Source organism: Gymnoscopelus braueri (assembly GCF_963280865.1).
Source record: "Gymnoscopelus braueri genome assembly, chromosome: 22".
NCBI lineage: Eukaryota > Metazoa > Chordata > Actinopteri > Myctophiformes > Myctophidae > Gymnoscopelus > Gymnoscopelus braueri.
The window spans coordinates 45,268,636-45,294,332 of record NC_137624.1 but is presented as its reverse complement, the minus strand read 5'-3'; the positions used below and the strand labels follow the sequence as shown (position 1 = coordinate 45,294,332).

Sequence of the window (25,697 nt, the reverse complement as noted above, 5' to 3'; positions counted from 1 at the left end):
TCTTCTGATAGTTGTACTTGAATGTTGACATGAAATAATAATCCTGTTTAGTGTTTCATAAGCGCGAGCGTGAAAAAAACTCTAAATTCAGCGTGGTGACGGCGCTGGTAAACGTTGAAAGGCTAGGATCATAATACCAAGGATTCGACAGTAATGTCACTATTATGCAACCTGGAAGTAGCACGGACGTACGCCATTATGTTCAAGGCTTATAAAGACACCAAGGATTTGTCAGTGATGTCACTGACATGTGCAAAAGAAAATACAGGATCTTTGTAAGAGAACTGATGAAGAGTTTTCAGTCATTTGCTACTGTATTGAAAAGAGGATAAGAGAAAACACAGTATTGTAAAAAATATATATATAAAAGAGAAGAAAATACTGGATTTGTGAGCAATAATAAAAAAAAAAGATTTTTCGGTCATTTGTCTGGAAAATAATTTTAGTTAAACAAATCGTGGTACATCGTATCGTGAACCTCAAATCGTGATTCGAATCGTTATCGTGAGTTGAGTGAATGGTTACATGCCTAATTTTGAATGACATGATATTGATGCCGTGCTATCACCGGGATTTAGAACAATGAAAAGTCAGTGCCACCCACCTTTGGGTAGCTTGGTGGGGGGTGCGTTGCGTCCCCAGGCGTACATGATGGCGGCCTCGTCGTCACAGGTGTGCTCAGTCCCACAATCCCTACAAAAAACACATGCAAGATTTATTGAAGTTTTTACATTTTTCCATTATTTATTTTTTCATTGAAGCAGTGGCGTAGCCAGAACGCTAGCCGAGGCTGGGCCTCGGGAGTTGCGGGTGGGCACACATGCACGTACGCTGCGCGCGCAGACGTGTGGCGCGCACGTGTGGCCGGAAAAATTGTGGTTATTCGCGGTTTTTGACACTTTTTCCGCGGGTTTGTGACGGATTTCGGATACCTATATATACACTGTTATCAAAATGGCTGAATATGATATTTAAAAAAAAATATATATATATATATATATATATATATATATATATATAATAAAAAATATAAAAAGAATTTTTTTGGGGTGGGCAGAAAAAACTAATGTGTGGGCCCAGGCCTACCTATGCCCACCCGTGGCTACGCCCCTGCATTGAAGTAAAATGTTGATATCAGGCAGGTTGGTGCCTGGCATGGTTTAGTCAGTGTGTGAATGTGTGTGTCTGTGAACGGGTCTGTGTGAACGGGTCTGTGTGAACGGGTCTGTGTGAACGGGTCTGTGTGAACTGTGAATGTGCGGTGAATGTCTCTCTCTCTCTCTTAGGGACCCCCAGGGGTCCTTGGGGAAGTTCCAGGGGGTCCCCAGCAATATTGGTTAATAATCAATTTAACCACTTTAACCTTTTGTACTTTGGATATTCAAAAATAGCAGATCTACAAGCTCGTAGCGCGTCACTTCGTGCCTCGCTATGAACTTGTAGATCTGCTATTTTTCAAAAATCTTGAACATTAGTGAAAGTTTTTTTTTTTTGTGCAAAATATGTTTATTGCTTTTTCAATGGACAAACAAAATACAAACATATAAACAAACAATAAATAATAAAACAACAAAAAAAGAACATGATCAAAGGGAACGCCTCCCGGCCATCGACATCCTCCCAACAAGGAAAGGAAAGACAAAGTGTACAGTAATTGAAGATGTGTGAAGACATCGGTTACCAGTGGCAGAAGGACACTAGCCAGGACAAGATGCTGGCCTACAGACTAGGGCTGGTATAGGAATCCCCCAAGCACAGCGGCGGACAATGTAGGTCCAATATAATCTAAATATGGATCCCAGATCTTATAAAAAAGTGTCCAATTTGAAATGCAACATACATGTAATGTATTCACAAGGGATACAGTCCATCACAATATCATGCCACGCTCTTATGCAAGGAGCAACGTCCCTGATCCAGAACATAAGAATGTTCTTTCTGGCAGCGAGTTAAATAACCTTCTATGTTCTATGGCCCAATATTTATCATTTTGGGGGTCCTTGACTAATGTTTGAATAACACTGTTCTACTGTGCTATGGACTAATGTTTGAATAACACTGTTCTACTGTGCTATGGACTAATGTTTGAATAACACTGTTCTACTGTTCTATAGACTAAAGGCAGAAAAGGCCTCAGACTCACCAGTATCCAGTGCGGGCGAAAGGTTTCTGGCAGCCGTACAGAAGCATGTGATGAGCCGTGTCCATGCTGGCATGAGGGACGAAATCCACTGAGGATTCACACAACACAGCATTACACACTACACAACACAACATTACACACTACACAACACAACATTACACACTACACAACACAACATTACACATTAACACATTCACACAACACAGCATTTAGCATTACACATTAAAGTTCTCAGATTCTGACCCGACCCGACGATTTCGAGCCGCCCCCAAAATCTATGCTAATTAGTTGGGCCGGGCCGAGCCTCGGGTTCCGCGAAGAAAAAACAAAAAACAAAGTTATTATCCCCCAAAAAATACATTTCACCGGCCCCTACCGGCCCAATCTGGGAACCCATCGCCAACTGAAAATGAAAAACAGCGCCCTCTGCTGTTTGTTCTATGTCTGTTGGCTCTGGGAGGACGAAAACGTAGAGCCAGAGCGCAAGGAAACCGGTGTTTTGTGTATGCCTTCAGCGCATCACTTCCGGTTGGTGCGACTATGTTTTCATTCCCACTAACAATATTTCTACACGGAACACTAACACCACTTCTCCCAGAGAACATGGATCGTTTTGGTTATAAGCCCACTTGTTTCTATGATGAAAGAGCAAGTTAAAATGTGAATATCGTGGTTTTGTCTGCTCCGCGGACGCTATTGTTAAATTAGTTTCGGTTTGTTTCGAGGGGGGAAAAATCGACGGACACGTGAATCCCGCCCACTACATTTGATTGGGTAAAGCACGGCCCGCTTCCTGATCTGAAGGCACGCCCATGCGCACATGTTATGACGAACCTCACCGACAGATTCCAACGCAGTGCAGAATCTGTTCTTGAGAGATTACTACCGGCCTAACGGTAAGGCCAACGGAAATGGCAGTGGATGTGCTGGATGCAGCTCAAAGTGAACTTTACTCAGGTATCTAGTTTGTCGCTATAAATGTATGTTCGGTTTAACTCTCTCAGTGCCAAGCCCCGAGTTATCCCGAGTTTTTTCTGAATGCCCTCAGTGCCAGAACGAGAAATCCCGAGTTTTTACTTTTTACTGTGATTATGTTCTGTTTATTTTTCATCATCAGTTTCTCTTTCTCTTTCTTTTCTCCGAAAACGTAACATCCTGTTATGACGTATAGACTGTTTGAGCCTGTTTGGAGGGGGTCGAACGAGTCAGCGAGTGATTAAGGCGTCGATTTACTGCTCTCTGCTGGTCGATCTGTCGTATGTGTTTAAAACCGCAGAAAGACAAACTATTTGAAAATTAAATTACAAAATAACAACAACAAAAAAACACGAAAATCGCTGGCACTGGGGGAGTACTTTATGAAAATACTCTGGCAGTCAAAGAGTTAATAAAGAGCTGGAGAGACATGGAGACTCCCTGTTACTGAACAAACACTCTATAGCAATGATTACCATCACAATATAGTGATTTAACCTTTTGTTTCAACCAAAACATATCACTTACCCTACCTTTAACACATTGCCTGCACTATTTCCCCCCCTTTTTTCACACAGAACTAGGAGATAATGTGTTCCAAAGATTTGCTGCTCCATTCACTTCCTGGTTATAAGTATTTGGGAAATATCCTGTATCTCGGCTCCTGTGTTTTACTATGTATTTTCGGCGAGACGTGCTATTTTCAACGGCGTATAAAAAGCGAATGGGAGGTCGCCATGAATTTAAAAAATGTATTTTCTGGAAGCACAGTGAAACCCTCTGTGATCAGCAACCATCAATATTCTGTGACTACTTGAGAAGGTAAGAAGATCGTTAAAAATGCTGGCAGAGGCTGCAGCCTGTTTAAGAAAACCCCTGGCAGTGAATGTGTTAAAGGGACTACACCATGAATTTTAACTTTTTCTTCTTTGTTTGTGTGTTTTTGGTCTCCCCTACTACCTCTCTTCTATCCCCAAAAAATACCCCAGTCTGAACACTCTGGCTTTTCACAGCAAATCTGGGGTTTTCTGTAAATTGGTCTAAAAACAGGCCAAACTGATTTGTTCCCTGACGTGACGTGACGTCAGGGAACAAATCCCTCCCGTTTTTCAGTTATTTTTTTCCACACAGAACCAGGAGATAACATGCATACAAACTGGCTCAATAGCGCCCCGTGCCAAACAGGACAATGTGGTATTGAAGGTGGAAGTGCTTTATAGGCCAGAGAGAAGTTAGTTGGAATGAGTATATCTGAGGCTTGATTTAGGCTCAAACCTTTTGAAAAACGTTTGAGGGACAATAAACAATATGATTAAATATTAAAATATTAAATAAAATTAAATATTGTTTTTTAAATTCATGGAGTAGTCCCTTTAAATACCGGATAAAATACTCACCTATATAAGATTCCCTGCTGGCCGGTACGGGAACCACAGTGCACAGATAGGTGTCCGACTGAAAACAACAAAACAACAATGAATCATTTCTCAATCCAAAGCCCTATGGTGACTCATAATAACATGTTTACTCGGGCCGACCCAGGAGAGAAAACTCATACAGGATGCAGATTAAACAAGTGCAATTGGAAGTGGTGTTTATCAAATAATTGTAGTGGAGTCAAAAGTATAATATTTGCCTCTGAGATGTAGTGGAGTAGAAGTAAAAGTACTGAAAATTGGAAATACTCCAGTAAAGTAAAAAATACCTCAAAATTGTACTCAAGTGCAGTACTTGAGTACATGTACTTAGTTACTTTACACCACTGGAACCAGTACAGTATTGTCATCAGCATGGACATTAGAACAGCAATGAATGCAGAGACAAACATCCCAATTAGACCAGGAGCGTAAACAGTATTTAGAGTATCAGAACAAATACACTGTCGGTACAGTGTTCCCGTCAGAGAGTGGGTGATGAGGGTGAAGAAGAGCAGGTTTAGAGTTTAAAATAAGATATCAAGAAAAAGATGTAAAAAATTGCATTTATGATTTAAAATAGCCATCGTAAATCATTGATGTCCTCACGAGTACAGAAATACCTGTGTGTGTGTGTGTGTGTGTGTGTGTGTGTGTGTGTGTGTGTGTGTGTGTGTGTGTGTGTGTGTGTGTGTGTGTGTGTGTGTGTGTGTGTGTGTGTGTGTGTGTCTCTCTCTCTCTCTCTCTCTGTCTGCAGATGAGGCTATCGGCTCTCAGTGTCAAACCTAGCGTCTCCCTATGTCTGGCATGTCATTATATACAGGACGAAAACAGACGATCTACAAGCTCACAACGCGTCGCTCCGCGGCACGTTGTGAGCTTGTACATCGGCTGTTTTGGCCGCACGAACCGAGGTGGTTTGTACGTACGAGCGAGGTATGAAACAGGGCTTAAGTGGATGAACGGTGAAGTAATCTATTATTCTGTGTGTCAGATTGTATGAGTCATCATACAGTGAGTCATGCGGTCGGTGGTGTCTGGCAGATAGATCTATTTACCTAATAAGGTCTGTCTGTCTGTCTGTCTGTCTGTCTGTCTGTCTGTCTGTCTGTCTGTCTGTGAATTAATTTAAAAGGTAGGGTAAGTGATATTTTTTGGTTAAAACAAAAGGTTTTGCATTAAAAGGTTAAAGCACTATATTATTACTATATAGTGTTTGTTCAGTAACAGGAGTCTCCACGTCTCTCCAGCTCTTTAGTAAACAGAAAATACATTTTCAGGTAGGTGACAACATTTCAGCCAATCAGGAGAGAGTACCCATTTATCAGCTTAATTTTCATAGTGTTCCAGTTCTAATTGTGTGTCTGTCTGCTCATGTCTTTGTGTCACCACTTCCATTTACATTTGTTTAATCTGTATCCTGACTGAGTTCTCTATCCTGATTGGATCCAATTGGTATCCTGACCTGAAAATGCATTTTCTGTTTATTAAAGAGCTGGAGAGACATGGAGACTCCTGTTACTGAACACACACTCTATAACAATGATTACTATCACAATATAGATCTATTTAACACTGTTACTGAACAAACACTCTATAACAATGATTACTATCACAATATAGAGCTATTTAACACTTATTTTGACCTAATAAAATAACTTACCATACCTTTAACATGGGAAAATGTCCAAAAAAAATGGTTACTTTCTCATGAAAAAGTAAATAAATGTTTAGGTAATGATGGTGTCAACCCTGATGCTAAATGAGACCCTGAGGCCTTGAGGAAATAAGAGCTCAGTTTGTTGGTTTAGTTTGATTAGCACCAGAATCCACACTGACAGTGTGTCAACACCCACCTCAGGGTTAAAGCACATTAACCCATTATGACCGGAACACATCTGTGTGTCATGTTTACATTTCTTTGGCTATTTTCTTTTTTTTTAATCGTGAAAATGTGTGCAAATCTTTGAATATATATATATTTTTAAAGCAAACATTTTTAACTCAAATCTTTGCTTCTGGGGGGATTCTACAAATGTCTTCTAAATCTCTAACAGTTTTTTGAAAAAACATATGTTGTTATAATATCAGTGGTTTTCAAACCTTTTTCATGTCAAAGACCACCCAAAATGATATGCATTTGTCCGCGGACCCCCCATCTCAAAATATGTTGTTCCAGGGACCCCCAGAAGAAAAGATTTTATTTAAAAATGTATATATATATATATATTCAAAGATTTGCACACATTTTCACTTTTTTTTTTTCTCCAAAAAGAGATCCGCTATTCAAAAATAGCAGATCTACAAGCTTGTAGATCTGCTCCCCGAGGTCAGGAGCTCGTGAGACAGCAACGTCTTTTTTGGTTAAATGTATGTGTGTGTGTGTGTGTGTGTGTGTGTGTGTGTGTGTGTGTGTGTGTGTGTGTGTGTGTGTGGGGGGGAACTGTACGAGCAAAAACAGGGACGTGTCTGAGACATGTAGGGGACGTTGGGACCAGGGTTACTGTAGTGCTGGGGTCTTCAACAGGGGGTCCGGGACCCCTAGGGGGTCCTCAGAGTTACTGCAGGGGGTCTGCCAAATCTTTGTGTGATATGATTTTTTTTACGTTAACCGCTTGAACCCTAGCATCCTTTTTCTGAGGAGAACTTTAGCCAAAAATAGCAGATCTACAAGCTCACAACGCCTCGCGCTGCGAAAAGCGCGAGGCTTGGGAAAGGTTTTTTCTGATCACCGGTCTCTCTCTAACTCACCTGTCGGGGGCTGACTCCAGGCATGCGTAGGTCCAAGGTGAAGTTGTGTGACGTGGTGGTTGTCATGACAACAGGCTGTTTGCTCCCGCCGGTGCAGTCGTTAGGGTCGGACCAGGAAGTGTCCCGGTTCCTATGGAAACCACATACATCAATCAGCCATCTGCGTCGCTTCCTGTTGTTTATAATTCCATTACGTTGTTAATTCTAACTATGATAACTGATAACACACACAACACGATGTCGCCCCGCCTTCCATTAGGGCCTGCAGAGCGATATGCCTTCAAATCAATATCTACAAGCAATGTGACGCGCTGTGAGCTTGTAGATCTGCTATTTTCACTGTTTCTAATGCGCGCCACCATTGTATAATACAGGTTTAAGTGGTTAAAGGGATACTTCACTTTCGGGCCGGGGACACATTTAAAAAAAATATTAAAAATAAATGAAAAAAGTTATGGAAAATTCATGGCCCCCTCACACATTAGTAGGACACTGCGTGTCGTGAGGGGGCCATGAATTTTCCATAACTTTTTTCATTTATTTTTAATATTTTTTTTAAATGTGTCCCCGGCCCGAAAGTGAAGTATCCCTTTAAGTGTTAGAGGGAGAATCTCATCTCCAACTGAACCGTTGTGAGTTGAATATAAAAGTAAGACTGTTTTGTTTTGAGCCTTTTCAGCCAATTCAGTTATTTATGCAAATGCTACGGATGGTGAAACACAATACATAACCATTATATAAACTACTAGAGGGTTAATTTGCACAGTCAGTATTCGTTCTTTCGCGCAGAGATAAGGAATTCGGGCAAACCCAGAAGCAAAGATTTTAGTTACAAAAAAATCGCTTTGAAAAATATATACATATATATATATTCAGATTTGCAAACAAAAAACAAAACAAAAACAAAAAATAGCAGATCTAAAAGCTCATGAGCTTGTAGATCTGCTATTTTTGAATAGCAAAATACATCTCAAAATGACACGGACGCTAGTGGTGGGAAAAAAAAAGGTAATTTCAGTGAACGAACGATTTCGTTCACGTTCGCGCCAATGATTCGTTCAAATGATTCGTTCTCTTTCAGTAGCGCCATTTTCTAGTGAAAAGCACCATCGCGGGAGCGTTATTAATATTACGTCGCGCGTACAGCCCCGCCCTCCCGTCCTGTGTACGGGGGGGGGAGGGGATGGGGGGCATGAACGATAGCGTGAACGTAGAACTTTCAGGACGTGAACGACGGCAATTAACCTGTTCTTTTGAACGAATCGATCATGAACGACCCATCGCTAACGGACGCGTTCCCTGAATGAACAGGTTAACACATTAAGTGCCATAGCTTTATTATAACAGGGTACATCTAGTGCCAGCGCTTCTTACCATGTGCGCTGAGATGTGGCGTGCTGTAGACGCCACGACGAGGACGCGGATGTAAACAAGGCTGCGTGCACGACGGCGGAGGGTCCCGACTAACGCCTGGAACAAAAATATTTCTAACGCGATCCGCCATTGCAGAGCGATCGCCCGTCGAAAACGGCTCGTTTCCACCACGTTAAAAAGAAATGGAGATATGACAAACAAGTGTTTTTTGTGTGTTTTTTGTCATGGATCCACATCCGGTCTTTCCATTGTAGAGTCCGTGGACGATCCCAGAGTTGCGTCATGGCGCCCCGTGTGGAAAAATATATAAAAAACTAAAATTGGCTAAAATGGTCCGGACCGTTTATGGCACACAATGTGTTAATCGTTAAAAAAAATTAAAATGTCATAATTAGGACAGCCCTACTCTCACCTTTTAAACCTGTACAGAGGGGTCTCACCTTTTAAACCTGTACAGAGGGGTCTCACCTTTTAAACCTGTACAGAGGGGTCTCACCTTTTAAACCTGTACAGAGGGGTCTCACCTTTTAAACCTGTACAGAGGGGTCTCGGGGTCCAGACTCAGGCCGTGGCAGACGAGAGCGAAGGCCAGTGTGACGTGGAACAGAGCGACCGCCATGGTTCCCGTCGTTCGCCCGCCCGCCCGCTCGCTCTCTCGCTGGCTGGCGCTATACGATCTCCTGGGGTTCCTGGTGAAATGGATCAAACGCAGAAGGCAGCCAGGCCACAACAAACACACAACGTCTGGTCTGGACGGAAGCCGAGGTTATTCTCTCTAATATGTCCGTTCTGGCAGGACTGGCAGAGACGCTTCAATGTTCTTCAGTGACTTTGGTTCCTTGTTCTGCCGTCCTGGAAGTTCATGGAGGAACCGTATCCAAAACCCCTGACCTGCAAAAACATATGAAACATTTCATTATGAACTCTACACCTAGGGTTAGTGTAAGGGTTACCAAACTATTCAGGCCCCGACCCCCCCAAAATAATCATATTTGAACTGGGGGGGACCCCCCAAAATAATCATATTTGAACTGGGGACCCCCCTAAATAATCATATTTGAACTTAAATGTTCGCTTTAAAAATATCTATATTATTCAAAGATTTGCTCACATTTTCACGATTTTTCAAAAATCGTGAAAATGTGCAGCGCTATGAGCTTGTAGATCTGCTATTTTTGAATAGCCAAAGAAATCTTAAAAGGACACAGATGCGTTCCCGGTCTTAATGGGTTAAGTATTGCATGGTCAGTGTGTGCAATACTTTACTCACCACATCCACTACTGTTAAACAGCTGCAATGACAACACTTTGATTTGTTTTGTTCCAACTGTAACTGAACAATATGTATTTATTATTATTATTCCACGTCAGTGGTTCTCAATGTGGGGACCCCCCGGGGGTCCAGCCCAGGGGGTCCCTAGCCAAAACAATCTTTAAAATAGCATCAAAATCTGTTTAACCCATTAAGACCTGAGGCCGATTCTAAAAAGTTTTCTAAATCCTATCAGTTTTTTGAAAAAAAAAAAAAAGATTTTTCAAAAATAGCAGATCTACAAGCTCATAGCGCGGCACTCGGTGCCGCGCTATGAGCTTGTATATCTGCTATTTTTGAATAGCCCAAGAAATCTAAAGTGACACAGATGCGTTCCAGGTTTAAATGGGTTAATAACGACTATTTTATACTTTGGCTATTTGAACATAGCAGATGAAAAATGTAAAAAATAAATAAATGTGAAGGATTTTTAACAACATAAATCTTCTCCTATACTTTTTTTTTTTGCTGTACAAGAGTGTCATGACTATATGTTTAATTTGATTCCTGAAAAGGTGTGGACTGTGGACATAAGGCGGTTTGCACCAGACAGCAACCATATGTTGTAATAATGTGAATATCATGGAATCAAGACTGGTCACGTCGTTTAGCAGACCTGCCCTGCTGTTCATTGTTTGGACAACAGCTTGACTCTCTCTCTTATCAACAAACATGCAGCTACACTATGTTACAGTCTTATCAACAGTGGTGGAAAAAGTACTAAAATGTTTGAAAATAGCAGATCTACAAGCTCAGAACATGTCGCGATGCGACGCATTGTGGGCTTGTAGACAGGCTATTTTCAAATAGCCTAGGTATAAAATAGGGCTGAATTGGTTAATGTATGTTTTAGAATATAATAATGTATATCTATTTAAAAATAGCCGATCAACAAGCTCACAACGTGTCACATCTCGGTGCGTTGTAAGTACAGTCTGTTCTCAACGGGCCTGAAAATTAAGTCCCGCCCCCTAACTGGACGGAACAATTACCATAATTTTATACCCGAAAACCAGAAAAAAATGAAAAAGTGTCACTTTGTGCTTAATTTCCTCAAAGTCACACATCCATCAAACTTTGAACTGAGCAGATTGGATCTTCTGTTCCAATTTTTGAAACAATTTTTGAAACTCTAGTTGAAAGGTTGTAGATCTGCTATTTTCAAAAACTTAATATTGAAGAAAAAACGTTGGAAATTTGGAATGTTTTTGAAATGTTTTAAATACATAAATGTTGTACGGGGGTCCCTCCCTGGCACATTATTATCAGATGGGGGGGGGGGGTCCGTGGACAAATACATTTGGGGGGTCCTTGACATGAGAATGTTTGCAGACCACTGGTTTAAACAACACCAGGAAGCAAGCCCACTGAGGTCTTGTAGATCAGCTACTGTATTCACGTTATTACATCTTTTCAACAGATTAATTTATATACAGATGAAAAAGTTTATGATGTTTATGGTCTCTGTGGGGTGGAAGCCTCATGTGTCCAAAAGGAGCTTGTAGATCTGCTATAATGTTGATGTTTGTAGATCTGCTATAATGTTGATGTTTGTAGATCTGCTATAATGTTGATGCTTGTAGATCTGCTATAATGTTGATGCTTATAGATCTGCTATAATGTTGATGCTTATAGATCTGCTATAATGTTGATGCTTGTAGATCTGCTATAATGTTGATGTTTCTGTGTGACGCTGTTAGTATGATCAAGCAGAGCGTTCATTTATGAAAAGACGTGGAGATAAGAGGTTTCTGCCCGACAACAACGATATGCAAATTAACGGTGATTATTATTATCTCACATAATTGCGAGTAGGATTACATCATCTGTGTCAGACAGAGCAACACACACACACACACACACACACACACACACACACACACACACACACACACACACACACACACACACACACACACACACACACACACACACACACACACACACACACACACACACACACACACACACACAGTGTGTGCTCATGGAGGCAGTAAGCAAACAGAGACACCATATTGCCATGGTGTCCATTTAACCCTTTGAGACCTGCATGAGGCCCGTTCTACAAAATGCTTCTAAATCATTAGTCGTTCTGAAACTACGTTTTCGTGCCAAGGACCCCCAACATGATATGGATTTGGCCACAGACCCCCCTGCCCCCTTCCCCTCGTCTAAAAATGTTTTGTGCCAGGGTTTGTTAATAAAAATGTGTTTGTTCAAATTAAATACAAATGTTTGCTTTAAAAATATATATATATTCAAAGATGACCACACAGTTTCACGATAATAAAAAAAAGCAGAAGCTTGTAGATCTGCTATTTTTTTAATAGCCAAAATAGCCAAACCCTGGCACAAAACAATTTTAGATTCTCATCTAAAAATGTTGTGTGCCAGGGTTTGTTAATACAAATGTAAAACAATTAGACTGATGAAGACTTTCAAGATTTTTTAAAAAAAAATTCACAAACAGCAGATGTACAAGCTCACAGCGTACGTGGTGCGAAGTGACGCCCTGTGAGCTTGTGCAGTATATCTGCATGTTTTTAATAGCCAAGGTATAAAATATGGTTCAAATGATTGTGATGCTGTATTAATGACAGGGAGTCAGGGACCATTTGCAAAGTCTTAATTGGTGTCAAATATATCACGAGATTCATCCGATTACGTCTTTCTGTTAACCCTTTCAGATCCGGGAACGCATCTGTGTGTTATTTTTTAGATTTCTTTGGCTATTAAAAAAATAGCAGATCTACAAGCTCATACACAAGCTTGTAGATCTGCTATTTTCGTAAAATCGTGAAAATGTGTGCAAATCTTTGAATTTATGTATACATACACTCAAATCTTTGCTTCTGGGGGTCCCGGGAACAAAACATTTTCAGATGGGGGTCCGCGGCCAAATACATGTCACTTTGGAGGTCCTTGACATGCCAAAGTTTGAGAACCACTGATATTATAGCAACATATGTTTTTTCAACAGAAAGGACATTTGAAGACATTTGTAGAATCAATCCTCAGAAGCAAAGATTTGAGTTAAAAATGTTGGCTTTAGAATACATTCAAAGATTTGCACACATCTTCTGAAAATAGCAGATCTACAAGCTTTGCATATCTGCTATTTTTTAATAGCCAAAGGAATCTTAAAAGTGACACAGATACGCGTTCCCGGTCTTAAATGGTCTAAAACATTCTGTATGGCTCTGTACTAGTGACTAATAGCTCTATATTGTGATAGCAATCACTGCTATAGGGTGTTTGTTCAGTAACAGGAGTCTCCATGTCTCTCCATTATCAGGCCCGGGATACCACTTTCATCCAATCAGGACAGAGAACTCATACCAGGGATATTATCAAGGATAAAAAGGTGATGAAACAAACAAACAAATAAATAGGAACTAAGCTGATGCAATGGGTTCTCTCTCTTCTGATTGGATGAAGTTGGTGTTCCCATCTGTTTTTTCTTTCTGTTCATTAAAGGGCTGGAGAGACTACTTCCTGTTTGGAGCTTGACGTGACAGGAAGCAGGGCTCAAGATGCCGCGGTGCAGATAGACAGAAGAAGAAGAAGAAGAAGAAGTGAACGCATCATCATGGCCTGAGGCCTTGGCTCAACGATGACACGGACACTTTCTGCAAAGCGTTAGTTCCTGTTTATCTTGTATTTCATAGTCATTATTATACAGCTGTAGCATCCTTGGTACATATTTATTTAATAAAACTACTCCTGACACAACGGGTTCAGTGTCCTTAGGGTTCCTGGTTAGAGTGTCCACCCTCTCTGTGACTAGCCTGAAAGAGCGAGCCCTATCGATGGTCTAGAAGGGCGGATCCAAACCCAGGCGGTTGTATTCCAGCGCCGCTTCCTATTGCTTCACCAATCTATGTCCCCGCCTCCCCTCCCCCCCCCCCCCCCGGCCTGTGCACGGAACACGCTGACGTCACCAAATCTAGAGCGACGCCCCTCTGCACTCTGATTGGTTAGGAGATAACAAGGTTCACTCCCACTCCGAAACCACCGTTCCTGCATGGTTCCCCCAGACTTTTTTTCTTTTGTAACAAAAATAAAAAGGCATGGGTTTCCGAGGCTACTCTGTGACTGACCGGGACGTTCAGGCCGAGTCAAACGAATACTATTAAAAGAAGGTGGTACCCAATGCCTCCCTGCTTGGCCCTCAGCAACTGCGACGTACTAGCATTCTATGTCACACAAAAGTAGCAAAAACAGCGGATCTACAAGCTCAAAACTTGAGCTTGTAGATCTGCTATTTTTTGCTGCTTTTGAATTGGAATCCTGAATTTGTTTTTGCCATTTTTGAATTGGAATCCTGAAAAGTTATTATTGATTTCAGCTGCTATGATTCATAACATGCAAACATGACCCTCTTTAATGACTTCAGTCTATATTAGTAGCTTAATGACTAGTATTAACATTCTATTGTCTTTTTTTTATGTCCAATGTATTTGTATTTAAGTTCATAAAGTTAACATGAGTATAACTAAATGCATTTGAAATTAAATACATTTTTTCACTATTCTGATATTAACCTGTGGGCCGCGTTCAGTGAAGGTGGGGGCCGCATGTGGCCCCCAGGCCACCAGTTGCGGGGTTAATTTAAGGGGTTAATGCCCTGTCATCTCGTCACTCTGACTGACATGCAAGGTGTGACGGTCCATCTGACATCACATTATAGAGCATGGGTTCTCAAAGTGGGGTCTGGGGACCCCCAGGGGTCCTTGAGGGAGTTCCAGGGGGGCCCCAGCTAAATGATGGATAGTTAGGAACCAAATGGACCCTTACAGGTCTGTAACTCTGAGAGTGTACACATGGAACCAAATGGACCCTTACAGGTCTGTAACTCTGAGAGTTACTGAGAGTGTGTTTTTTGTCTCAGTTATCTGTGTGAAAAGTAATCGTTGACTGAAATGTCATGATGGGAGACAGCCCTAGAACTCCACAATTTAACCCTCTGTTGTCCAGAGATCCACTGAGGAATTTGAGTGACTCTGACATGCTCTGACGTGTGTGAAACGTCATAAAATGTACACAGGGATTATATCTGCTGCATCGTTTAAACCGAGTGTGTGTGTGTGTGTGTGTGTGTGTGTGTGTGTGTGTGTGTGTGTGTGTATAGATATATATCTCTCTCATATCAGGAATGTTTGAATATCGGACCAGTTTTTCTTGTTCTTTCCTTCTATTTCTATTCCCTTTCCTCAAACCTTGTACAAAAAAAAAATACTTTCATCCACAGTTTCACAGCTGTAAACCTGTGATGCAACACTAAAGTTGAATGTCTAAAGTATGCAATTAAACTCAGTAAGAATTGTGAGCGTTGTGAGCTTGTAGATCGGCTATATTTGCTGTTTTTTTTTTTTTAAATAGGGCTCTTTTTTTTTTTGCCAACCTCGAGTTGTTTCTGAAATGACTCACTGCTTTCTGTTCTGACGAAGATTGCGAAACCACAGCCGTGGTTAATTCACAAGTCCTCCATAGTGCCGTTTTTGTTGACACTGTCAGCAAACGGTATCAAATATACAAATGTAGCCACTGAACGTTGCCAAAGAATAACGACATGTTGATTTGCATGTCAGATGTCACTGTGCATGTGAAGCCAGGATACAAATATGATAATACGACACATTTAACCCATTCACACCGGGAAAGCATCAGTCATTTTAGATTTGAGCTATTATAGCAACGCAAGTACAAAAAACTCTTAGGATTTAGAACAGTGGTTCTCCAAAAATAGCAGCACGAAAGCTTGTACATCTGCTATTTAGTTTACTTTTTTTTAAATAAGATAGCCTTTTTTTTTCTCACAAATCTTCTCTTCTGGCAAAAGCCTTTTCAGATGGGGGGGGGTCTCCGCGGCCAAATGCACATCATTTTGGGGGTCCTTAGCACAAAAACGTGTGAGAACTGATTTAGAAGGCCTTTTTGTAGAAACAGCCTGAGGTCTGATTAAAACCCACGCTGGGCAAGACCTGGGATGTTGGTTGTCTAGGAAGTTGACAACCGGAAACGGTTGAATTTGGCGGAAGTACCGCCCAAGGAAATTACGTTGATGCTTTACAAATCTGTTAACATTCTCCGTGAATGAAACAAGTGTTGTGATTGGTCGAAAAATATCATTTCCAGGGGAAACGGAAATCCTGTCCACTCAGGACTTCCTAGACACTCGCTGCTGGGACCGAGGCTAATTAAAACCAGGAAAACATCCATTTTAGTTAACTCATTCACTGCCTGAATTATTTCTGGCCGCGTTTGCCCACTGTCACAATCATTTTAACCACTTTAACCATTATTTTATACTTTGGCTTTTGGCTTTAGCAGATCTACAAGCTCATAGCGCGGCACCGCGCTATGAGCTTGTAGATCTGCTATTTTTGAAAAATCGTGAAAATGTGTGCAAATCTTTGAATATATTTATTATTGTTTTAAAACAAACATTTTTAACTCAAAGCATTGCTTCTGGGGGGGGGGGGGGGGGAGATACCCAACATAATCTTTGAGATGGGGGGTCTGCAGCCAAATACATAATACTTTTGGGGGTCCTCGACATTAAAAAAAAGGTTTGAGCACCACTGTTATTACAGCAACATATGTTTTTTCAGAAAACTGTTAGTATTATTTAGAAGACATCTTTGTAAAATGGCACTCGGGTCGTAAAGGACCACTTCACCCACTTTCAACCTATCTTCACATAATTGGTCCTCACTAAAGCTCATGATAAAAGGCCCCCACCTTCACTTAATGGGCCCCGCAGGTTAATATCAGAATAATGATATATTATTGATTTCAGCTGTTATGATTCATAACATGCAAACATGACCCGCTTTAATTACTTCAGTCCATATTATAGTAGCTTAATGACTAGTATTAACATTCTATTGTCTTTTTTATGTCCAATGTATTTGTATTTAAGTTCATAAAGTCAACAATTATAACTAAATGCAGTTGAAATTAAAACAAATACTTTTCAGGATTCCAATTAAAAGAATAGCTAAAAAAAAAATCAGTGTTTTGAGCTTGTAGATCTGCTATTTGCTACGTTTTTGTGACATAGAATGGCCCGACAGTATAATGCATTGTGGCCCTCTGGAGCCAGTGTGGAAGTATATAGTGGCCCCCTGCATCATCACAGTTGCATCACCCCTGGTCTATTATTATGAAGATAGGTTGAAAATGGGTGTAGTCGTCCTTTAAAAAAAGGTTAACCTCATGCATTATTCATGCCATCCATCCATCCATACATAATGTCTCCTCATTGAGCAGACAGGAGGATGCCACCTCCACACGTTGCCATAGCGACCAGACTGGTTCTCAACGTGGGGGTCCGGGGGGGAGGGGGTTCCAGAGGGGGGTCCCCACCACGGCTAAACGATGATTGATAGCCAGGAGACACATGATGAGACCAGACTCTGAGATCTGAGACTCTGAGAGCGTGCAGAATGAACGGATCAGAGTTACATGAACAGGGCAGGGGGGTCTTGACTTCAACAGGGGGTCCTCAGAGTTACTACAGGGGGGGGGGGGGCGGCCAAATTGTGGTTAAAACATTAACCATCCCTTTTCTGAGGAGAACTTTAGCCAAAAAATAGCAGATCTACAAGCTCACAACGCCTCGCAGTAGATCTGCTATTTTTGGCAAAGAGGTTATAGGTGTATTAAGAGGGAAAAAAGAGCAGACCAAGTAAACAAGAAACAGAGGGGGTCCCTGCTTCATCTCTCTCTCAGCCAGGGGGTCCTTATTGGCCTGAAAAACGTTGAACACCCCTGGCGTAGAGATAAAAACACTGGGGGGGGGGGGGTCCTTCATTTAACCCCCCCCCCCCCCCACACACACACACACACACACACACACACACACACACACATCAAGGCTGTGGCCACAATGATCAACCCAATAGATTATGTTACAATGTAACAATGTTGATGTCCTCCCACGCGCGCGCGCGCGCGCACGCACGCACGCACGCACGCACACACACACACACACACACACACACACACACACACACACACACACACACACACACACACACACACACACACACACACACACACACACACACACACACACACACACACACACACACACACACACGACACGATGTATCCATGTTTAAATGGAGACATAATGTCGTTCTGTTGTTTAAAAACAAACAAAAGGTGAAGGAACGCCCATCTGTTCTAAAGGCCTCTATATACCTCTGACGTATGTCTATTGTTATTCATAATAATAATAATAATAATCATATTCTACTCACCGTGTTACAGCGACATGTTGCTGATGTTTCACTGACTGTTGCTTTGGCTGCTTTTTTTTTCTCCTTTTCCTTGTTTCTTTTTTTTCCCTTTTTTTCTCTTTACGTCGACGTGGGTTAATCTCCTCCCACTTTGGCCCTACGCACGCTCGGATTGGACGGTTCCACCCCTGCTCTGATTGGACGGTTCCTACCGCCACTCTGATTGGTCGGTTCCGCCGCCATGTTGGCTCCGATTGGTCGGCGGCACACTGCTGCTACATGACGTCACCACCAGCCATCGATCAGGGTTGCCAGGTCTCGTTATTATAAGCGACTTTGTTTTTTTTTGGGGGGGGAGGGCTTGTAAATATGGGGTATTTGCGTTTTTTTTTGTCCACGGACCCCCATCTGAAAACATTTTGTGCCAGGGACCCCCGTACCAGATTTGTGTTGTTAAAATATTTCAAAAAATATTTCAAATATTTCACTTTTCCCCACAATATTTTTTTGAAAATAGCAGATCTACAAGCTCACAACACGTCACATCGCAACGCGTTGTGAGCTTGTAGATCTGCTATTTTCAAATAGCTGCTGTATAGATTTAAGGTGCACATGTGGCCGTAATAATAGTCGCTTCTCTTGGGCGTGTTTCCATACATTTGGTTGCTTGTTTCTTTCGCAACATCTGGCAACGCTGCCATCAGTTCGGTGACGTACTTAATATGTTTTCTTCTTCTGGACATAAGACAATCCTATCAAAGCTTCCTCCTCGCGTCGCCGTTCTATTTCCGGTCTAGAGCCCGCCCTGCTGCTGGTAATTCACACGCACACACATATGTAAGCACAGGTGGGCCGTTTCCATATCCGCTTTAGACCGGAAATGCAATCTGCAAAGTGAATGGATGAGCTCAATGTTTGGGTGCCCTCCTCAGTAGGCCTATACAGATCTTATGATAGAGATATTGCTGTAGAACTAGAAACCAATGTGTATAATTGTAACATGAAACTAGATAAATAAAGTACAAAAATACATCCATTGATGATAAATATGGACCTTGAGTCTGAAACTAAACTAAATTGAATTGAATTGAATTGAATTTTATTGAATTGAATTGAATTGAATTGAATTGAATTGAATTGAATTGAATTGAATTGAATTGAATTGAATTGAATTGGGCGTGGGGCGGGTTAGGGTAGATGTACGTGTAAATACAAATGTGATTTAAAAAAAAAATCCATTGATTATATGGACCTTGAGTTTGAAATTGAATTGAAGTCAATTCAAATCTATTCAATCGAACCAAACCGAACAGTATTCTATTCTTATACATTATGATAATTATCTACATGATATGATCTCTAAGAGCAATGAATGAGTGAACTGACATAGCCCTGTTATTATATTTAATAGCTGACATTATAGCCACACAATTCCAGCTTTACTGGTCTGTGTCGCCACCTATTGGTAAAATGAAGACACTGCGGTGGATGGTGGATTTAATCATCCCAACCTTTTTAGAGAGAAGAATGAAAAATGACATTAGTCTGTCTGTCTGTCTGTCTGTCTGTCTGTCTGTCTGTCTGTCTGTCTGTCTGTCTGTCTGTCTGTCTGTCTGTCTGTCTGTCTGTCTGTCTATCCGTCCGTCCCCTCCCACACACACACACACACGTTGAGAACCCCTGATTTTCAACCAATGATTGTCAACCTTTTGAATATCAAGGCCCCCCCCCACTATAGTCTGATTTGCATCATTAGACCATTGTTCAGAATAGAAGGGAATCACAGCTGGTGAAGACAGTTGTTGCTGTGGTTACATCTCCATGACAACAACATCCCATAGTTCAGAGAGAAGCAGTGTGAGGCCCTGTGTGCACCTGCTTCTCAGCAGCAAGGTTAATACAACTTTTCAGACCGCGACCCCCAAAATAATCATATTTGAACTGGGGACCCCCCACCCTGACAAGCACATGGAATTGTAGGAGTTGAGGCATTACATTTAGTTTGACTTGGTTCCACAGATAAATATTGTGAAAATACAGCAATACACCCATATATATACACATATTGTTTTGTTTACTGTTGAGTGAGAAAACAATGTTGCACATTGAAAGCTAATCATCTGGGGACCCCCGCAAAAAAAATCATTTGGGGGACCCCTACACTCAAGTACTGCAGCTGAGTACTTTGTCCATCGCTGCTGATAATTAAAGCGTTTATAATATGAACGTCTATGAATGTTCTTCACAATGGAGACACTGAAATGATTGAAGCAGTAAACACACTTTTATTATGGAGACCATATAGTACAAGTCAGTGGTTGAATCAGACAGTGGTGTAAAGTAACTAAGTACATTTACTCAAGTACTGTACTTAAGTACACTTTTGAGGGCTTTTTTTTTTACTTTTCTACTCCACTAGAGGCAAATATTGTACTTTTACTCCACTACAATTATTTGAAAACTTTAGTAACTAGTTACTTTGTAGATTGTGATCATTATTACAAAACATACAAGCTCACAATGCGTAGCGATGCGACGCATTGTGAGCTTGTAGATCTGCTATATTCAAAAGATTTTTTATACATTTGAAAACTTGAAATGGGACATTCTGCATTTATGAGTACTTTTTCTTTTGGTTACTTTAATTACATCTTGATGCCAATCCTTTTACATTTTGAATTCCGGACTTTTACTTGTAACAGAGTATTTCTACATTGCAGTATTGATACTTTTACCTAAGTAAAACATGTACTTCTTCCACCACTGGAATCAGACGATCCAGTCATTAGGGAGAGACAGTACGAAGTGCACACACTGAAGGTCCAGCGTAGGAACATTCCCAGTCACACCATTTACCTGAGGTGGAAAAAGTATTCACATTTTTTACTTGAGTAAAAGTATCAATACTGCAATGTAGAAATGCTCTGTTACAAGTAAAAGTCCGGAATTCAGCATTTACTTGAGTAAAAGTACAAAAGCACTGGTATCAAAATGTACTTAAAGTACCAAAAGTAGAAAGTATATTATGCAGAATGTCCCATTTCACAAGTTTTCAAATATATAAAATGTATACAGATCATTTGAAAATAGCCGATCTACAAGATCACAATGCGTCGCATCGCGAGTCTCGCGACGCATTGTGAGCTTGTAGATCTGCTATTTTCAAATGGCCGAAATGTACATAGGGCTAAAGTAGTTAATGTGTGTTTTGTAATAATAATACAAAATCTACAAAGTGTAACTAAAGTTTTGAAATAATTGTAGTGGAGTAAAAAGTACAATATTTTCCTCTGAGATGTAGGGGAGTAAAAGTAAAAGTACTGAAAATTGGAAATACTCCAGTAAAGTAAAAACACCTCAAAATTGTACTAAAGTACAGTACTTGAGTACTTAGTTACTTTTACACCACTGCCATCTTTACCTGTAGATCCACAGTTCGTTAACGCACAGTCTCCCCCACTTGGCATTCCATCGTGCCACGAGGTGAAGCTACCGTTGGAGCCATCAGACCACATCCACCAGCCCTCCATCTGGGTGTCGCTCAGTCCGATCCAGGTGAACCTCTGGTACGGGTCAAAGTTCTGGATCAGGTCTCGGACAAAGTTGACCTCCTCGTGGCCGTGGATGGACACCAGGTTGGCGTCTTCGGAGCGGCAGTTCCGCTCCGCCACGGCCCAGGTCATGGGCGAAGAGACGTACTTGTAGCAGCGACCGTTGAAGAGGAACCAGAACGCCGGACAGGATCCACGTTCTAGCTTCACCTCCTCAGCCCAGGGAGCAGTGTGCACGGTGCCTACACACACACACACACACACACACACACACACACACACACACACACACACACACACACACACACACACACACACACACACACACACACACACACACACACACACACACACACACACACACACACACACACATTTGAAATATTTATTTATGTCCACATAAACAGAAGTACAAGATGTACAGAGGACATAAACACTACCAGTGCAGTCAGATAATGGGGAAACAGCCAGTTACAAAGTGCATGTAAAGCAGAGCATTGTTACATACAAAACAAAAGATGCCATACTTGTCAAACACAGCGGACAACAATCATGGGTAAAGGAAACAACGCCTCCTCCAAATTGAGCGGCTTCCTATAATAGCTGATATTGAGCAGTACCTTGCTAACTGTTTGGCCCTCCTTTTGGAGAGGCCGGCCATTTGAAGGGCTCTCACAACCAACTTGTTCACGTGTCCTAGGCTACCAAAGATAAAAAAAAAAAAAAGTTTACATCTGTAGCCTAGCTGAGAGATGGTCTGATCTAGCTGATGATATTTTAGCACTTTGGTTAGGAAGGCTTCCTCTAAGCTGTAATCAAAAGTACAGCCGACCTCGAGAATGAACACCTCCCTATGGTTTTCATTAACAACAATGACATCAGGGGTGTTAGCTGAAATGTTACACACGCGCGCACACACACACACACACACACACACACACACACACACACACACACACACACACACACACACACACACACACACACACACACACACACACACACACACACACACACACACACACACACACACACACACACACACACACACACACACACACACACACACACACACACACACACAAATCAGAGTGATGCCATAGAAGAGCCATTTTTTTGTTCCAGAAAGAACCTCTTTATTTTAATGGTTCTATAAAGAACCATTAACCACTTTTGAAACACTACAGATATAGCTACATAATACACTTAAAGGGATAGTTCACCCCCAAAAATACTTTTTTTTCTATTGATTAGTCACCCCATGGAGACTTGAATTCATGGATATTTTTTTGTTTAACATAACAAGCAGCAGGTACAGTATGTACATGAGGTTCTAGACATAAGATGGAACCATTTGGAACCATATGGCCGTGGTTCTCAAAGTGGGGTCCGAGAGCAGTCTGAGCACACACACACACACACACACACGCACACACGCACACACACACACACACACACACACACACACACACACACACACACACACACACACACACACACACACACACACACACACACACACACACACACACACACACACACATTCTTGAGGGTGTTCCAGCAAAATGATTTAGTTAGGAACCAAATGGACCCTTTACAGTTCTGTAACTCTGAGAGTGTACAGATATTACGGGTCCATTTGGTTACATTTGCACACAGATTTACAGTGTGGATTGGTTTTCCAGAGATAAAAGGCTTGTGTGAAATGGGGGTCTGTGGGCTAATGTAGATCAAACTACTGGGTCCTTGAAAGAGAATATCTCTTAAGAACCACTGCCATATTGAATCATATGATGTTTTAAAGAATCATTTAAGAATCATTATTTTAGTTTACCTAGTGCCAGGCCCAGCAAGCATAGGAGTTGAGGAACCAGCAGCATGTCAGCCTGAGTTGGTCTCTGTGTCAGTGGATCTTGGGTCGGGGTCTTCTTGAAGTGTACGTGTTGCTGTCCGTGTGTGTTTTTATCTGCTCCACATGAGGGAGTCTTCACAGCTGGCATCATTTGATTGGCCTTCATGCATTAACAGCTGTGGTGTTCACATATCGTCACCCTAACCCTTATGTCACCAGAAAGGTTACTTATCAGGACATGGGGAAAAGAAGTACCTGTGTTCCAATGGATCCAATGTGTTTATTATTGAGTCACAAGATCTTGTTAATACTTTTCATTTGTTAAAATATATTAATATTTGTTAAAGTTTTTAAAATATAAAACCAACCGAAACACTTTATATTTTGTATATGATGCCTTGGAAGAATTAATTATTCTCCTGGAGTTTACTATATGGATTCATGTCTTTCACAATGGAGAGACACGTTTAATGCATAAGTAAACTGATCATGTTCAACCCAGATTTGGCACAAACAAGGGAATGAACTCGTTCTCATGCTATACAACAAAAATGTGGAATGCCCTACCAAAAGGAGTAAAGGAGTGTAAAACCCTACTCACTTTCAGCCCCCCCCCCCTTAAGCTGACTGTATGACGTTCTGCATAGTAGTGTATATTTGTGTGTTTTCATGATGATACCAGTAGATCACAATGGCTGCACAGGTAGACCACATGACATGCCCCTAAAATAAATAAAAAAAACACAAAACTCCACATCCTTTTGGCATCGGCTACTTCAATTAAGGTGACTTGATTGATTTGCATTAAAAATGGCCTGTACGTTCCCTTTGCGGCCTCTCTAGTAGGCAGACCCACAATGCAATGCTTTGTTTTCAAGAGTGTTGCGTGCAAACGTCAGTAGCATTACATTACGTTATATAAAATTGTGCATGGAAAACAAGCCGAAAATCTACTACTTCCATACAGAATGGGAATAGGTTCATATTCCAAGTACGTTTGCTTATATGTAACGTCAGCGTCGCTATTCCAAAGAAAGGACATTTGTAACAGCAACCCTCGGGTACAATTTTTTAGTATTTTCAGTAATGGCATAAAACACATGTTTGGTTGGTAGATCTTGCTGAGCTGGTCATGTTGAAAGTAGCTCTGAAGTTAAAAAAAAGTGTGGGCACCCCTGGTGTATAGTAACACGACATGGCTGATCATTCCATCTCATGGGAGATTATATTTGAGTTACATGTGCACAGCTGGCCATGTTCCTCAGTCCATCCATCCTGTTACGATTATTATTCAAGATGTACTTGGTTAAAGGTAGGGTAAGTGATTTGCAATTATTCAAATAATTGCAAAATGGGTCTATGTTCTGATAGAGCTCGTTACTATAGAGTGTCCTGTCCATATAAAGAGTCTCCATGTCTCTCCAGCTCTTTATAAAACAGAAAATGTATTTTGTAGTTTTTTTTTTTTTTTTGTAGTTTCATTTCCAATTTTATCCAACCAGGACAGAGAACTCAATCAGGATATAGATTAAACAAGTGAAATTGGAAGTGATGACACTAAGAAATGAGCAGACAAAATTTTAACTGGAACACTATACAAATTAAGCTTAAAAATGGGTACTTTCTCCTGATTGGCTGAGATTTTGACACCTACCGAAAAATGTATTTTCTGTTTATTAAAGAGCTGGAGAGACAGGGAGACATCTGTTACTGAACAAACACTCTATAGCAATGATTACTATCAGAATATAGTATTTTAACCTTTTAACAAAATACTTTTTGTTTTAACCAAAAAATATCACTTACCCTACCTTTAAGTATTGGCATCAAAATATCCTAAAAGGACCAAAAGTACTCAATATGCAGAAGGTCCCATTTCACAAGTTTTCACAACTTTAGAAAATAGCAGATCTACAAGCTCACAACGCCACAGTGACTTAATGTGGTTAATGTATGTTTTTGTTTTGTAATAATAATCAAAATCTACAAAGTAGGCTAACTAAAGTTGGGGGGGGGTATGAGACAAGTAAATGATTCAACAACTACATTTCTTATGTATGTATAGATTGAATGAG

At 41.0% G+C, this 25,697-nt stretch overlaps 2 protein-coding genes across 2 annotated transcripts in view; both read right to left on the bottom strand.

The window, feature by feature from the left end:
- The window catches only part of pam (peptidylglycine alpha-amidating monooxygenase), a 68,957-nt gene extending 50,660 nt beyond the window's left edge, over positions 1–18,297 (bottom strand). Inside the window, 6 exon segments of the mRNA XM_080418655.1 lie at positions 605–693; positions 2,144–2,231; positions 4,516–4,573; positions 7,285–7,414; positions 9,183–9,544; positions 18,237–18,297. Coding sequence (XP_080274781.1) covers positions 605–693; positions 2,144–2,231; positions 4,516–4,573; positions 7,285–7,414; positions 9,183–9,277 — 460 coding nt within the window. The 5' untranslated portion in view covers positions 9,278–9,544; positions 18,237–18,297.
- Positions 10,278–25,697, bottom strand: part of LOC308077758 (BRCA1-associated protein-like) — an 801,007-nt gene continuing 785,587 nt past the window's right edge. Inside the window, exon 15 of the transcript XR_013932444.1 lies at positions 10,278–10,330. The gene's annotated coding sequence lies outside the window, so the exon portion shown is untranslated. The remainder of the gene's footprint in view (positions 10,331–25,697) is intronic.